Below are 15,520 nucleotides of genomic sequence, written 5' to 3' on the forward strand. Positions count from 1 at the left end.
CAACTCAAAGAGGTGATATTTTCCAGTGTCATTTTCAATTGATTGTCTGGAGTTATCTTATGTCTGCAGCAGTGTAAAAAAGAAAAAGAACATTTACACGTGTTAGTAAGAAAGATTCTTTGTCATGAAAGTGTTTCAAAATACACACGTTAACCTTCACATTACTAGCACTGTTCACACTTGTGAATGAGGGCATTCTAGGCATCTATGTTTAAGGTATAATGCCTTTCTTTACAGAGAAAACTATAGAAAACCACATATCAAAACTACTGAATGGATTTTGGATTGTGTACATTGTTTATGTGCGCCCCCACCTCTCTCAACTAATAACCCAGTTTCTTACATATGTATTCAGTGGTGGGATCCATGGCTTTTGTGTGTGCAGTGCCACAAAGACTTGTGTAAAACTAAAAATCCCAAATAATAATCTGCCATCAGAGTTGACTTATCATGTTCCCTTGATTAACTTTTTCCTTTTCTAAACTAAATTTCTGCCTCATACTTGTGCGCCTTTGACAATGGTTTGCCAAAATGGAAAGATTCCCGAGCAACATTGAGGAGTACACTGTGGTGGAGCTGATGCAGCTGTGCAGGGCGATCAGTGTGCTAGTGACACAGCTCAAATAAAATGGTACTCCAGTTTACCCTCCGAGCATGAGAGGAGGTCAACTAACTGCACTCTACAGCACAGGAACAGGTGGAGAAGGAGGATGAAATTTGAGGATGAGGGAGAAGGCCTGGCCGCAGGCCGAGAGCTGGTGCAGGAGGAGAGGTAAAACCTGCCAACAAGAGTGACTTCTCCTAACAGAGCAGGAGGCAGTGTACCATCCCACAACCTGTCTCTGAGGCGTTGGAAGACAGGAGGGCTGAAAGGGAGCTCAAACTGCAGCTGGCTTCACTAATATTGGAGGCAGCCTAAGAAGAGGCATTTGCAAATGGGGCCCTGTAGGAGAGGAAGACGGCTCTAGAGGAGGAAAAGGCAGAGAAGCAATTGGCAAAGGAGAAGGCTAAGACGGCCTTAGAAGAAAATAAAGTACTGTGGCTCCTGAGAGGAGTCAGAATTACCTGGAATTAAAAGCCAAACAGATCTCAGTGCACATGTTGCTAGGCGCACCCTAAGTGCGCCGGGTATGCCCAGAAGGGGGACCCTTGCTTGCTGCACCACTGGTTTCAAGCTAGCCTTGCTGATGAGGGGTGATTACCCATAACTGATACCAGGATGCTTGTTTCCGGTCTAGGGAGGACCTGGCTTGCCAGTTCGGGCTGGACTGTCCCCATGGGGAGTAGGGTCAAGACTGTATATGGCTGGGTCCAAACTGGAGGTGAGTGATGAGCAAAATAAAGATGGATTAAACCCAAATCTCTTACTAGTGGGGAGTGTTTGAAAGGTTTCAGCACTCCATCTATAATTTTATTTTGTGATGTTGCTATACGCACAAGTTTACAGGAAAACAATAGCAAAGCATTCTCACATACTACTGGAATTCTAATTATCTACATACTTAATGTGAATGAGAACTCAGCAATAAGAAACATGATGAAATCACAACAAACTCACAAAGGTACAACCACAAACAAGCAACAGCTAGAGATACCACAGTCATGTGCTATTACTGAGTGACTTACAGTTTTATGCGAGGAGTAGGAACATTGTGCCCATATAGGAGCAGAGCAAGGAATCGAGACCTGTTTTAGAGAGGCTATGTTCAGATGGCTTAATTTAATACAGAGGGTTAGTAATACAAATACTAACATTGTCTGGCACCCTGCCCAATATCTGTAATTAAATAGGCTATGAAGTGCTTTGCACTTTACACGTAATGCCTTAATGTGCAGGAAGGAAGGTGTACTCTTATAGCCAAAATTGAGGCACTGCAAGTGAGTATATTCCATAAACACTTTCTTAACATGCAACCGGGCCAACATCAGCATTTTAGGCTACAAAACAAGATTTGGCAAAAGGTCAAAAGATATGGTTGTTTCCTGCATTACAGCTTAACTATTAGTTTGCCTTTCTAATAAGGCCACCACATTGCTTTTAACAACTTTTTGGAACCGTAAAGTAATGATTATGCATTGCAAAAATCATTAGAAGACTGTGTACACGCATGTGTACACAGGGGCAACTACCTTAAAATGTTTTGACATACGTTTATAATTCTTTACTGTTCCAAAATGGCCGATGTCTGGGAAGTAACATCACGCAGCAGCTGCGTGGGTTCAAGGGGTATATCATCAAAAAAGGAAAGAAAGGTTAAATCAAAGTTTTTGAAGCTTTTCCCTTAAAGAAACTACACACTGATCCTGCCACTCTCGTAACACTACTTGTATGGGAGCTGTGCACATTGTGCAGAAGCCAAATGGCCATATTCGCAGTGCTCTGCCCCTTGCTGTAGTGGGCATAAGCAGGCTGTTAACGATAAGTCTACTGGCTATTGCAAACCAAAAGCCACTTTATCCATGTAGATATAGATTCTTATTTGGGAAAGCAATATTCTGACAAGACAACTAAAGCCATATGTCATACGAATAAAAAAAAATAAAAGAATTAGAACTAGAGCACAGATGTGGCTTGCTTGCGTGAACATAATCCTGCTCCTGGTCATGCATCAGGCTGGCATGCTTAAAAACATCTGCACTGATCTTGCTCAGCTACATTTCTTTTTAACATCCTTTGCTATCGGAAGGCACTTATTTGTACAGGTTCGAGCAGCGGCAGTACATTTTAGGGTTTAAAGAGAAAATAGATTTATCACAGGGTGGTAGTTTGCAATGGATGCACTTGGATGAAGATAAAAAGTATATCTATCTATCTCGAATTAACCACCAATCAGCATGCGGAAGATTCCTGAAGCACACACCAAAAGAACAGTCACAAAGGTTACTAGACCTAATTAACATGAAGATACTTATATTCATAGTGTAATGGTAAATTTGTTCTTCCAGTAAGACAACATTTTTACTCCTGCATATTTATTTTGATAAGTGAAATGACAAGTTATGTACAGTTAAATTAAATTGATCGTATATACTGAACATTATTAACTACTGAAAAATGCCTTTACTAAAGTCAGTTTTAATGACTCATACAAATTGAATCCGACTGATGTTCTGATAAGACCAGATGGATCTTTCAGACAGGTTTTAAACATAGTCGTATGTTACTTGAGTTAATTGAATGTTTGCAAATATTTTGAAGAGCTTACTAGACATTTGCCTGGGGAGCTCTTAAAGGACCCGACCTAGGCTGGCTCTTTATTGGAGTACATTTTTGCACGTATTTAACTATTACATAAATATGTGGCAAACTACTGGCATAAATGTGTATTTCTGTTCACCCTGTCAATAATCGCCATGACCAATACAAGTTGTACTGCAATGTAACATTTATGGGTTTCTGCATTGCTTTCCAATAAATTAATTAGTAATAAGAAGTACTGCATAGAATTCTACGTTTATATCTGCCATACCTATATCAAAATATGTATAAGAGCAGAATATACAGAATGAATCCCCTGAATCCATTGCTCTGTACTATTCCTCAAACCCAGCTTCCTGTATGATGAATGGGTACCCCTTTTCTTGCCTTACTCTTTGGCAAAATGTGGCATCTCTAGCACATGAAGCAGAAAAGATCCCTTCACCAAAGTGAAACACCGAGGCCACCTAGCAACATACACGAATGGGACAAGGAATGACAGACGTACAGACAGTCAGGTGGTGGTTAGTACGGTACCTGAAGAACTGGGTGTTCTTACTGTGGTGAGAACTGCAATATCATCTTTAAGGAAAGAAATAGCAGGTTAAGAAAGTAAATGTTATAAGCCACATACATTCCAAATACAATAGTCAATTCACAACTAGGGTTATCTCTCGGTTTATGAGGATAGTTATCTACACAGCAAGAACAGGTGCTGTCAGGCGCAAGCTAAGTGCATCTACACCTAAGGGAAAACCGAAGGAGAATGCAGTGCAGATTCTATTTGCATGTTGAAAATTTAAGGATCAAGTAAAATGATGCACATAATGGTATAAACTCAAACAGTTTTACTCCAAATGGCCATGAGCAATCCTCCAGATTACATTAACCCCTTCCATGCTGGTGACGAACCCCAGCCGTCATGCACTACGGTGCTCGTGTGCTGATGATGGCTGGGGTTCGTCATGGCCGGCCCGTGTTCAGCCGGCGGCCGCACACGGGGAAAAAAAGCGGCCGCATCGAAGGGGTTAAAGTCAAAATTATTCTGTAGGTTACAAATTTGTACAAAAGTTCTCTCGCACTGAAAATGAGCGGGGAAAAAACTCCCGTCGCTGACTGCACTTGGTTGTGTCCTAACCATTGTGCTGAAAAATCACACTGATTAATATCATGTTGAGTTCTTCTGCACCAACAGTCATCTAAGCACTTTTGCGTACTTATCAAACCTGACGTGTCTCACAATTGTCTGCTGCTTACGACTAGCTCTCAGATTGCATCAGTGTACAGTGCCTGGGAGCAATCTCTCATAAGATGCTAGCCAGGGTTTCAATTCAATGGCAAGATGGGATGTGGGTTAACAAGGGCAGCTCGGAATACAGAATAAAAGACAATTCCTTTGGTAAGCCTCGGATTAGAACAACCTTAATTGAAGCATACATTCCACCTATTCCTTTCCATGGGTGCTGTGAAAACAGTTAAGAATTTCTTTCATTGGCTAAGCGCCCATGTGGACAGACAGCTCGAGTCAACTATGTCTTAATGCTACTTGTATTGAAAACAAATCTATGTACCAGAGAAAATAGAGTCAATAAGCATTCATAGTAAGACATCGACAGCTTCTGGACAGGGGGATCATTGTCTACCTATTCCAGTAGAAATATACTTTATTACAGCGAATACTAACCAAACTTACAACCATATTAAGTAAAATAAAACAAACATATGGGTATTGGAATGTTTAAGTTTACCAAAAGATAAAATCCCCAATATAAACTTTTTGTTAGTGGTATTGTGAACCACTCGGAGGTCATCAAGGGAACTCAGTTTTTGATTGTTCCTCTCTGCATTCTCCCTTATATATTTTCCCTTTCTTCAGAGTAGGTGTGCAGTGCAAGGGGGGAGGGAGGGAGGGATACAGGATTTATTAAAGGTGCCATTTTTTTGTTTTCTTTTGTTGGGTAACTTTTTATCAGAAGAAGATAAATCAGTGGCGTGTGCTTAAGTGAAAAGCTGGAGTGGCAATGGTACAAAAAGTAAAAGCAGAAGCATTTCAGTAATAAGTGGGCACTCTCTTATCCACAACTTAAGCAGTACAAGCGTGTTTTTGTCTGTAAAACGTAATTACATTAACATACACTGGCATAAAGTTAACGTTTTAATTTTATAGTTTTAATTAAAGAAATAAACAAAGGGGTGCATACTAGCTTATCAATCCCGCCACTAGAAAGATGTCCCACTATTCAGCATTAGAATATTCGAATGTTGGGACCCTGTGGGTATTTCCATCCCATCGTGGTCCATGAAGGCTTTGTATTATTTGTTAGAATATTCTGCCCTCTAGTGGCAGAACGTTCTATTAGCCTTATAGCCCTTCGTAGCAGGGCTATACCGGCTATTAAAGTCCCGCTGCCTTGTTAAAGTTCCTGGCCTTCGGCTCGGGCCTTTAACGCTGCAGCGGGCCTTTAATAGCCTTTATAGCCTGCTACGGCGGGCTATAATATACACATCAGACTGCCACAACTCTTAATGGCAACAAATGTTCCCACGCCATCGAATGCCTGTGTATATTGGCTCTTCTGTCTGAGTACTGAACATACAGTAGGTCCAAATCCTTCAAAAGTAAGTAGGTGAAGCTCTGCGGCACAAAGTCATGACAGCTAATTAACTCCAATCCAGCCCCACCTGGAAAGAGAATGAAGCTACTACTGAGATAGCAGCCTGCACTAGTCTCTAATTGTAGAATCTGCCAACTACCAAACAAGTTGATGACAACCTGTTATACTTGCCCATAATACTCACCAGGGTTCAGCTAGATTGAACGAATTAGAGGGTGTCATGTGCACTATAGCATTATAGCCCGCTGCGGGCTATAAAGGTTATTAAAGGCCCACTGCAGCGTTAAAGGCCAGAGACCAAGGCCAGGGACTTTAACAAGGCAGCAGGACTTTAATAGCCGGTATAGCCCTGCTACGAAGGACTATAAGGCTATTGGAACATTCTGCCACTTTAGGGCATATGTAATATTCTACACAACTGCACGCAAAAACATGTACCATTCCAATATTTAATATCATTTTATTTTAGGATTTTAACTAAGAAGCAGGAAGAAACGAAAAACGAATAGAATTCTTTAACAACAACAACAATCACATCTGTGCCCATCTAGATGAACTGCAGTTGCGATATGAAATAATAGAAACAGTGCAGTGTACAAAATGGGTGTAAAAAGAGAGCGATCTGAGAAAACTAAACTGAACCCACAATGCAAACAATCTGCCGACTCAGGGCTGTGGAGTCAGAGAATTTAGTCAGCTGAGAAGTTCTATTTTAAAACGAGGTATGATTAAAGGCAGCACTTTCTGTGGTTAAAACCATGGGCGTGGCCACATGGCAATGTAGCTTGAAGGTATAAATTTACACGTCAAGTCTTCAATAAACCACAAACATTGCAAAACCATCTGAGACAAACCGCTGTGCATCGATGTACTTTCCTACAACTCTGCAACATCGACTTTCCACCTCCTTAAAAGTGAACCCCATGGATTTATACAGTAAAAATGTTTAAAATTATGTGTTTATTATCAGATTCGTTGCAAAGGAGTAGAGTTCACCAGTAAGATCACAGAACGATACTAAACATGTGGATTTCAAATGTTCTCCTTAAAGTTTTGGCGCTATATAAGGCATGGGACAAAATCGTTTGCACACCTCTGAGCTGCACAGAGATGGGATAATTAGTAGCTTATATAATTAACTGCATTCAAAGTGCCTCTTAGGCCATTCAATGCAAATGCAATTCAAGGAGAATTTAAAAAGGGACGATAACACGTTAAATCCCGTAGAATGGGGAAGTGGTGAAAACCTACAGGATATTCAATCTTACACATCACCCACTCTCGGAGACGAGCCAAGTTTGCCCAAAGAGACACAGCAGATACATGCAAACTGTTTAAAGGCCAGTTATCTCCGCTGTCTTTGGGGGAAACAAATAATAAAAGGTGACAAAGATAAACGATGAAAAAAAGAACAAGATAGTGTTTTTCAGTCAACTATTCAGCAAGAACCTGGCATGATGGCTGAACCAGTTCAGCCCAGCACTATTACATTGGGAAATCGTGCAGGTAGTTATTTGCAGAGTTAGCTCTACATACAGAGATATATTACTGTACAACACTAAAAAAAAAAAATGCATTCTCATGGAAAAGGGAATTGAAATTAAGCTTCTCGTTGAGGTAGATTTATAGTAAACAAAGATAGCAATACGATAGTCTGCATGTCATTATTAAATCGCAATAGGAAGGATCGACGGTCACGTCAAGGAATTTAGAAGGAAGCCGCGGCAGGAGTGCTGGTAGCCATCAAAAAGTTTTCAGAGAAGAGACGCTGGGAAAGAAAGGCTAGAGACATAATGAGAAAAAGAAATGAGGTAGAATAGAAGAATTTAGTGCTGGAAAAAGAGAGAGGGGTAGGAAAAATGTAATGAGGGGGAAGAGCATGGTACATAGGACAACAGAAGAAGAGGGAAAAGACAGGAAATAACTCAGGAGAGAGACTGGCAGAGAATGGCTGGAGGAAAGACCAGAAGAGGGAACAAGGAAAAATGACCCAGGTTTGAAGAACTCGTAGGGCAACCTTTTATATATTTATGTGCAAGTGTAATACCTCCTAAATCAAAAGTATGGCTGGGTTATATTAACCTATAAATTTGTATTTCCTGTGTCATAAATCAATGTATTGTTTTCAATGGCGTAAAATAAAGTAAGAAGAACAGTATCAATATCTTTTGTCTATACATTCTTGCTATCATTGATTTTCTTTTCATGTTGCTATAGGTAAAACGAATTAATGCATTATCAGTGGCCGCAGCCACAATAGTCACTTGTTCAACACATAGGCATCCACAGAACAGCAGCCACAGAACTCTGGGAGGTGAAAGGAATGAGATAAAGAGAATAATCAGTGGAGGGATAGGAACTGGAGGTTGTCCACTGGCAGGACCCATTCCTCCAATAGTCTAATCTTAAAACATGCTGTGAGAGGCTTTCACAAAGGGCTCTCGATTATATGTGATAAAGAACAGGCATATACAAATGCAATAGGTTAGATCTTGCCGAGTGCTCGCCCCAAAACCTGGTATCTGCAAAGACCGGTCAATCCTGCGCTTTGGAAGAAGGATTGGTAATGCACATACGCTATGTGTAATGGACACTCACTTTTCATCTCTTTTCAGTCTGGGATGCTTCTTCCTAACCAAACTCAAAGCAAAGCTGGACCAGTGATTATCGAGTCAGAGAAGGATGGTGTGCATTCTCATCTGGCCCACTCTCTGAAATGTAGGAAAGATGGTTCCGGAAAGATCAGGAAATCAGGGCTACTATTGTATCCAAGCTGTATTTGCACCAGCCCTGGTCGCCTTATAATCAATGAGGCATCTTCCTACATCTCTAGCATTCAGAGAGAGGAGGAAGTGACTATGCATCATGTGGCCGGTACTGTCCATGCTCACTCACTTTCCAAAACCAGAGAAGGGTGGTTTACTGCACCAGACACTCATTAAGGTGAACCCCTTGCAGTCCATCTTTCTCTGGCCTTGTGCAGGTAGGAAAGCAAAGGTGCATGCTAGCAGTCAGAGATCATTCATTCATACAGTCTTCGAAATAGTAACCACTTTGTAAAAATTATAAAGGGGTGCACATAAACCAGGTCTTCACTATACCAAGGGCCTATACTACACTAGACTGTTTAAAACAATGAATGCATAAGATTGTTGCATACCAACAACAGCACAAGCATAAAACACACAGTACAGAACTCCCGAAGATTCATCAGTGTTGATAGTCGCGGAATACTTAATTATTAATATCAACCAACGCGACAGCCTTTTGGTCTGTTTGAGGAAGTAACATATGTTTCAGAAACATCCATAATGATTGGTTACATCATATTTGTTTATATATAGAACAACCAACATATATTTCATCTTTTTTTGATAAGTTTTTCAAGGCTGTAAAGTCATAAAAAGAGGTTGTCAATTGCTATGTGGTGTTGTGGCCCCAAAGTGGAATTGGACATGCATGTGTGAAGCCAAGTGAACTCAACCACTGCCGACCAATCTTCCTGCCATGGTTTCCAGCCAAAGTATTAGAAAAAGCCAACAAAACTCTGGAACGGAACTGCCTACTCCACTCCCCCAACCTGGATTCCGCAGAACCCACAGTACTGAGACAGCCCTCACTGCAGCTATGAATAACACCTGAGCCCTACTCGGCCAAGAAGAGACGGCAGCCTTCGATACAGTCTCCCACCACAAGCATTACAAGGCTAACCAACATGGACATCCTAAGACCAGTTTTCCTCATCAGGAGTATTCACAAAGTCTGCCATCCCCTCCCTCTTCCCCTCGGACTTCAAGGAGATCATCTGTGGAATATCCCAAACATCCTAGCTAAACCCCACTGTCTTCAGCACCTATATGACAGCTCTGGGCAACATCGCCAAAACCCAACGGACTAAACAACATACCCTACACCAACAATACACAACTCAACCTCTCCCTCTATGAAGACAACACTAACACCAAGACCAACTTCCACAACTGCATGACAGACATTGCCAACTCAACCCAGAAAAGACAGAGGTACTGATTTTCAGAAACAGAAGCTCGCCATGGAACACATTGTGGTGGCCCTCAGTACTCAGACTTGCTCCTACCCCCACTGACCACGCTCGGATCCAAAGGATGATTCTGCATAAAAAGCGAAACGAACCATGATGACACATGTCCCCACCATCTCCTTCTCCTGCTTCTTCATCCTCCGCATTCTTTGTAAGATATTCAAATGTCTACCCCAAAGCTCAAGATGCACCAAAACCCAGGCCCTCATCTCCAGCTGACTGTACAATGCAGGGAAGAGGTGCGGTGCAGGTGCCAGAGGGGCTGAATACGGTTTGATCACCGGCGGCAGCTCAGCTCAGCACTCTGGGCAAAGCTCACTTAATCTCCCCGACGGCCCCCAGCACTGTGTGACCCTAAGGTGTGATTAGTTTGCGCTTTACAAATACCGGATACAAGCAATAACAGCTATTCTCCTCAGAACACTACTGAGCATACAGGCGGACACAGCCAGGCTTGTACTGATGTCCCCAGAAGAACCCTTATCATCCCCTACCTCAGGGACCTCCACTGGATCCACATACAGAAAAGATACCAGTTCAAGCTCCTGACTCATGAATACAAGGCCCTACACAACTAAAGACCAGCCTACCTGAACCACCGCCTGAACTTTTGTCAGTTCACCACACACCTGCACTCCACATACCTTTCTCTAACTCCAACTCACTGCATCGGACACAACAAAGCTAAATGAACACGAAAAAAGCAACATATACTGGCCCCAGACCATGAGTCTACGTTCGAATAAATGTAGTTTATTATAGGGTAATGAGGTTTTTAATATCTGTATGGATTAAAATGTTCCTATATGCTTATTTTAGGAATGTTTTTAACTTAACTCTGTAACGACAAAAGGTTCTTGTATTGTGAATCGTTTCTTTGTTATAAGATAGTAACTGTGATTGACATTGGAGTAGTTACTTGTATAGAAATTGTAGATGGAATGCCTGTACATAAGAAAAATCTTTTTAGCATAATTTTAATGATTACTAGGGATGTTATCCTTTTTTTGATTAGAATGCTTTTATGGTTGAATATTATGCACCGAATAAAGCTTGATTGACTTGACTAGGTAGAATGAGCGACCTCCGCATCTGCTATCATCAAAGACATGGAACGAGCTTCCCTTTTATCTATGGACCTCCCATTTCTTTCAGCGTTCCGAAAGCACCTGAAGACCTGGCTATTTGGCTAATCAACTGGGCCATGCTAACACCTGGGGTTTCCTTCAGGTGACAAGAAGCGCTCTACAGATCTACTGATTGATTGATTGAAGTTGTCAGAATCGTTTTTAGACTTGACGTTAATATATACAATGCCTGATGAACAGAGCTGGTAGAAATTGATCCAGAGACACAACTAGTGAAAAGATCCAAGAACGCCAAGTATAGTGGATACAGCAGATCCAAAGTAAAAGGTTACTGATAGGTAATTAATTATTGTTATAAAGAGAAAGCGTATTGCCAGACAAACAAGCTACTAGGTGCAGGGCAGGAGTGGGATGGGTTTTTCGGGTGATGAGGGTAGGTTCACAATCAGCCAGTAAAGTACTACAAATTCATGGATCACTGTTCCTTCTGAAGATGGGAGGGTACATTCCCTATCACAAACGGTGCTTCTGTAAAGGCAACATTGTAAAGACAGGCTATCCGACGAAATAAAAGGACATAGTTCATATGGAAAATTTTTAATAGAAAAACACAACTGTGGATACACGTACAAACACAGAGGTACCCAACTTCGGAAGATAGTTAATAACCATCTGAATCTTCTAAGGTACATTTCTTTTACCACAGGCCTTCAGAATACGTTTCCCATAATGGGGGTAAACTATAAAATCAACAAAGTGCAGAGTGTGGCAGACAGTCTTCACAGCTATCAAGTTAAAGGAAACAGCTGGAATTGCATGTTAAATTCACTAGAGTGAAGTCAGATAAAAGCTGCAACACAGACATTGATGAAAAACATGCATTGGAACCAGTCGTTTCCTAGGCTATTTTTACAATCTAGAGAGGAAAATAGAGTAAAGGAAAATACAAGAGGGGGGTGTCTGCTAAAAATAAGGTCTAGATGAACTGCTGTAATAATTTGTCATCGGGGACAATACACCCATCATTGGCGGTCAAGGGCCAATGGGCTTTAACAGTGCAGATGTAGTTGAGTCTAGACATACACTACATCGGCCTCTGGTTAAGGTCACTTCTGCTGAATCCATCACCAGCACCCCTAGTAACCATCACAAAACCTGGGATCCGTTGCCGATAAACAGTAATGTCAAAGGCCTCCAGGGTCAAACGGGGACAAAAAATAGGCCTGGGCACCAAAATAAAAGTGTCACCCTTTAGTGAATAAGAAAGCTAAAGAAGTGGCCCACATTTGCAAATCAGGCCAGTTTTCTACTGGTGAAGACATGCTGTATGTGTATTTTGCATGGTATGAAAGACTGAATGCATTTGTGGTTGATGCAGACAATTCTTGTGGTAATATCAGGGAAATCAGCAGTAAAAACTGTCCCAACAAGCCAATAACAGGCCCACAGTCAGCTAAAAACAGGCCCATTCACAGACCGGTCAAACCAGCCCATTGGGCACCGCCCTTTAAGCCAATCCGACCCTGGCCTTCTCTAATCCCTAGGAATATCTAAAGATATAGATATATATATATATATATATATATATATATATATATATGAAGAATTAGTAAAGTACAGCATTTGTCGGTCTACAAATTGTGGCTTCCCAAATCTAAAAGAAGACAGACATCCATAAGATGCTTCTCATCTCACCGTCTTTGGCGGTCATCACCCTACCTGGAGAGGTCCATCACCCGCCGTGCTGCAGAACATTGTGGCCACAGCTCACACACTTAAAAGCAGCACTAAACAGTTATCCTCCAAAAACACCGTTTTTATAGACCTCTTTTACGCTATACAGAATGATATTAAATATTAGCTCATTAATGGTATTCATTTTCATTTCGTGCAGCTAGAGGGTGAGGCAGACTTCGAAATAGTAACCACTCTGTTAACATTATAAAGGTTTAACTCACTGAGGTATTGCACCCGCATTTAACAACACATTATTAATAAAATAAACCTTCACGGGCAGGAGAAGAGTGCACATCAGAGCCAAGCCATAAAAAAGAAATAACACTTTCTTAAATATTCCTTGACACTTGACTCAATGTTTATTCAGTGTGTGTGTAAATGTAGGGATTCAAATACATAACTGATAGGCACAAAACTGGCATAAGAAGGTTAAAAATACAACTAAAAATCAGGGGAATCTCCAGCCGAACTGGTCAGTGTCCCCTGTCAAGGATGAGAGTTCTGTAATAATATCAAAAGGGGTTCAGTGAATATCCAGGTGTGTATGGATAAAATCTGAGAACAAAGTCTATGACAACAGAATATACTTACAATGGCGCAGACATCAAAGTGTTCTATATCCAGAGTTGGATGTGTGCCTTGCATAATCTGAGCAACACAGCAAATGGCAAATACTATAAGGAGGAAGTAGGATTCGATGAAAATAGGGCAGGGAAAGGTCCTGTACAGTCCCTGCTGGTGTGTCCTGCATTATTACCTACACATAGGTATATCACCCTGCTTAGTGCAATGTAAAGCGGACATTGTTTGCTACCTTTAGAATACAGAGCGACCACGTTCCCTGCACTCATCAATGGTGGCAGAACCGCAAGGAGAATTCGGCAGTGAAAGCCATAAAGTCAGGCAGGCAAGTCACAGTCTTAAGCACACTGTGCACTCGAACAGTAGGAAGAATTCAACGAGTCATATAACGAAAGCAGGGTAAACACCACATCCACATTTCCAATTATCTGGATGGGAGTTTCTGTTCAGCTCAAAGTTCAGCAAGATATAGTATTTTCTTACTCACATTTTGATATTTTCAAGCTAGGATTGTTTTACATAACAAACCCAAGTGTGATTGACACCTGGCATAGGACTACTCAACCTATGGTCTCTTATACCTGGATTGAAACTTCATTTCTTAAAGGAGGGCAGCACGATTCTAATGGCTGGGGAAAGGTTAAAGGAAATAATTTGACGTGAAACTTTAGATCATCAGACATTGGTAAAGTTTCCACATTCACGAACAGTAGGGTCGACATTGTTCCGGATATCTACACTCTGCCGCTAAGGCATCATACAAGACACCTACAAGGATATGAAAGAAGCCAGCTCATTGGATGAAGAACCTTGGGAACTTCCACTGCCACAGATATGCCGAGACCAAAATAAAATCCACAGATTTCAACAAAGAGATAATGAATTGGAAAATTCCACACGATAAATGGATTTAGAAAAATACAGACTTTCCTGTAATCATGCAATTTCCACTTCAGGCTTGAAATAATCACCATTTAGTTGTCGTGCACACTTAAGTGACGCAGGAGAGCTAAGACACAAAACACAAAGAGCCTAATGGAATAGTTCTCATTTTCAGGGTTCATGTAAAGGTCATAAAATTAGTTGTGGAAGCTTGTAATGAGTTTTAATTAAAGCACTTATGTCAAAACCGCTTTCAAGGATCACGCAATAAGCAGGAGCTAATTAGCCCACCTGTGATCAATGAGGCCTTTTACTCTTAATGTTCCAGGGCACGACCTCCGATGGGCTCGGGGTATCTGGGCGAGGTACTACCCTCTCCACCCTTGACTCTCAGTGGTGGCATGGGCAGAGCAGTGTGAGGCTTCACGGGAAGTAGATGGGTGCAAATTTTACATGGGCACAAGTCTCAAAACCCGCTCTGAAACCCCTATAAAAGAATTTCTAGCCAGATACTTACTTATATTAACAAAAAAGTAGTATTTATCTATAAATACGAAGTGAAATTAAATATATCACATAAAAAATAACACACACAGTCTTTTTAAGTCTGGCAATCTAGCATTCTCAAGGTAAGACTATGACACCCATCAGGTGGGGTTAGTAACAGCAGCATGCGGGGTAACAGCCCCTACTGGTCACAGCACTGCACGGGACAATGGCCCTCTTGACTACAACAATCCACCAGGACGGAAACCCTTAATTTTCGCACAGACTCCACCTGGTATACGTGGTTAAACAACCTCAGTACAAAGGCAGACGGCCCTTTTGGGCCACAGCACTGTACAGGGCAACAGCCGTCTTCTGTCACAGCAATGCACCTGGGTGACTGCCCTAATCTTTGCATGAACAGTTGCACACTGGCGATGACCCAATCGGTGCAGAAGTCTAGAATCTCACACTGTGCTTCAGGGATCAATAAAACCATCAGCGGATTAAAGAGCCCTATTTGTCACCGGTGAAGGTATCCAGGGATCTACTTGGCAGGGTCCCTCACTTTCTCCAGGCACTCGTTTCCTCTCAGGGTCCTATGGTCTCGGCGTCAGACAGGTGCTGGTGTTCTAGGTTCCAAGAAAAATGGTCTTGATTTTCTCAGGTGATCTCCTCTTACCCAACAGGAAGACTAGAAGGTCGTGGTCACAACAGGCCGAAGCCATGCGGAGTATGTATGTATATATATATATATATATATATATATATATATATATATATATATATACACACACACATACACGATTGAAAAAGGCTTCTGTGAAGCCGAAATGCGTCTCTCTTGTCGCGGGGTCGAGGGGGACCCGAG

At 41.5% G+C, this 15,520-nt stretch overlaps 1 protein-coding gene across 9 annotated transcripts in view; it reads right to left on the reverse strand.

Annotated features, from left to right (window-relative positions):
• Window positions 1-15,520, reverse strand: part of ANO5 (anoctamin 5) — a 282,489-nt gene that overhangs the window by 195,599 nt on the left and 71,370 nt on the right. For 5 of the 9 annotated variants that reach the window (XM_086959502.1, XM_086959500.1, XM_086959497.1 and 2 more), the window contains exon 2: window positions 3,737-3,781. The exons of the other annotated variants lie outside the window; for them this stretch is intronic. In XM_086959502.1, coding sequence (XP_086815628.1) covers window positions 3,737-3,781 — 45 coding nt within the window. The remainder of the gene's footprint in view (window positions 1-3,736; window positions 3,782-15,520) is intronic. 9 annotated transcript variants of the gene reach the window in all.

This window comes from Lissotriton vulgaris, chromosome 2_2 (assembly GCF_964263255.1).
Source record: "Lissotriton vulgaris chromosome 2_2, aLisVul1.2, whole genome shotgun sequence".
Taxonomy (NCBI): Eukaryota; Metazoa; Chordata; class Amphibia; order Caudata; family Salamandridae; genus Lissotriton; species Lissotriton vulgaris.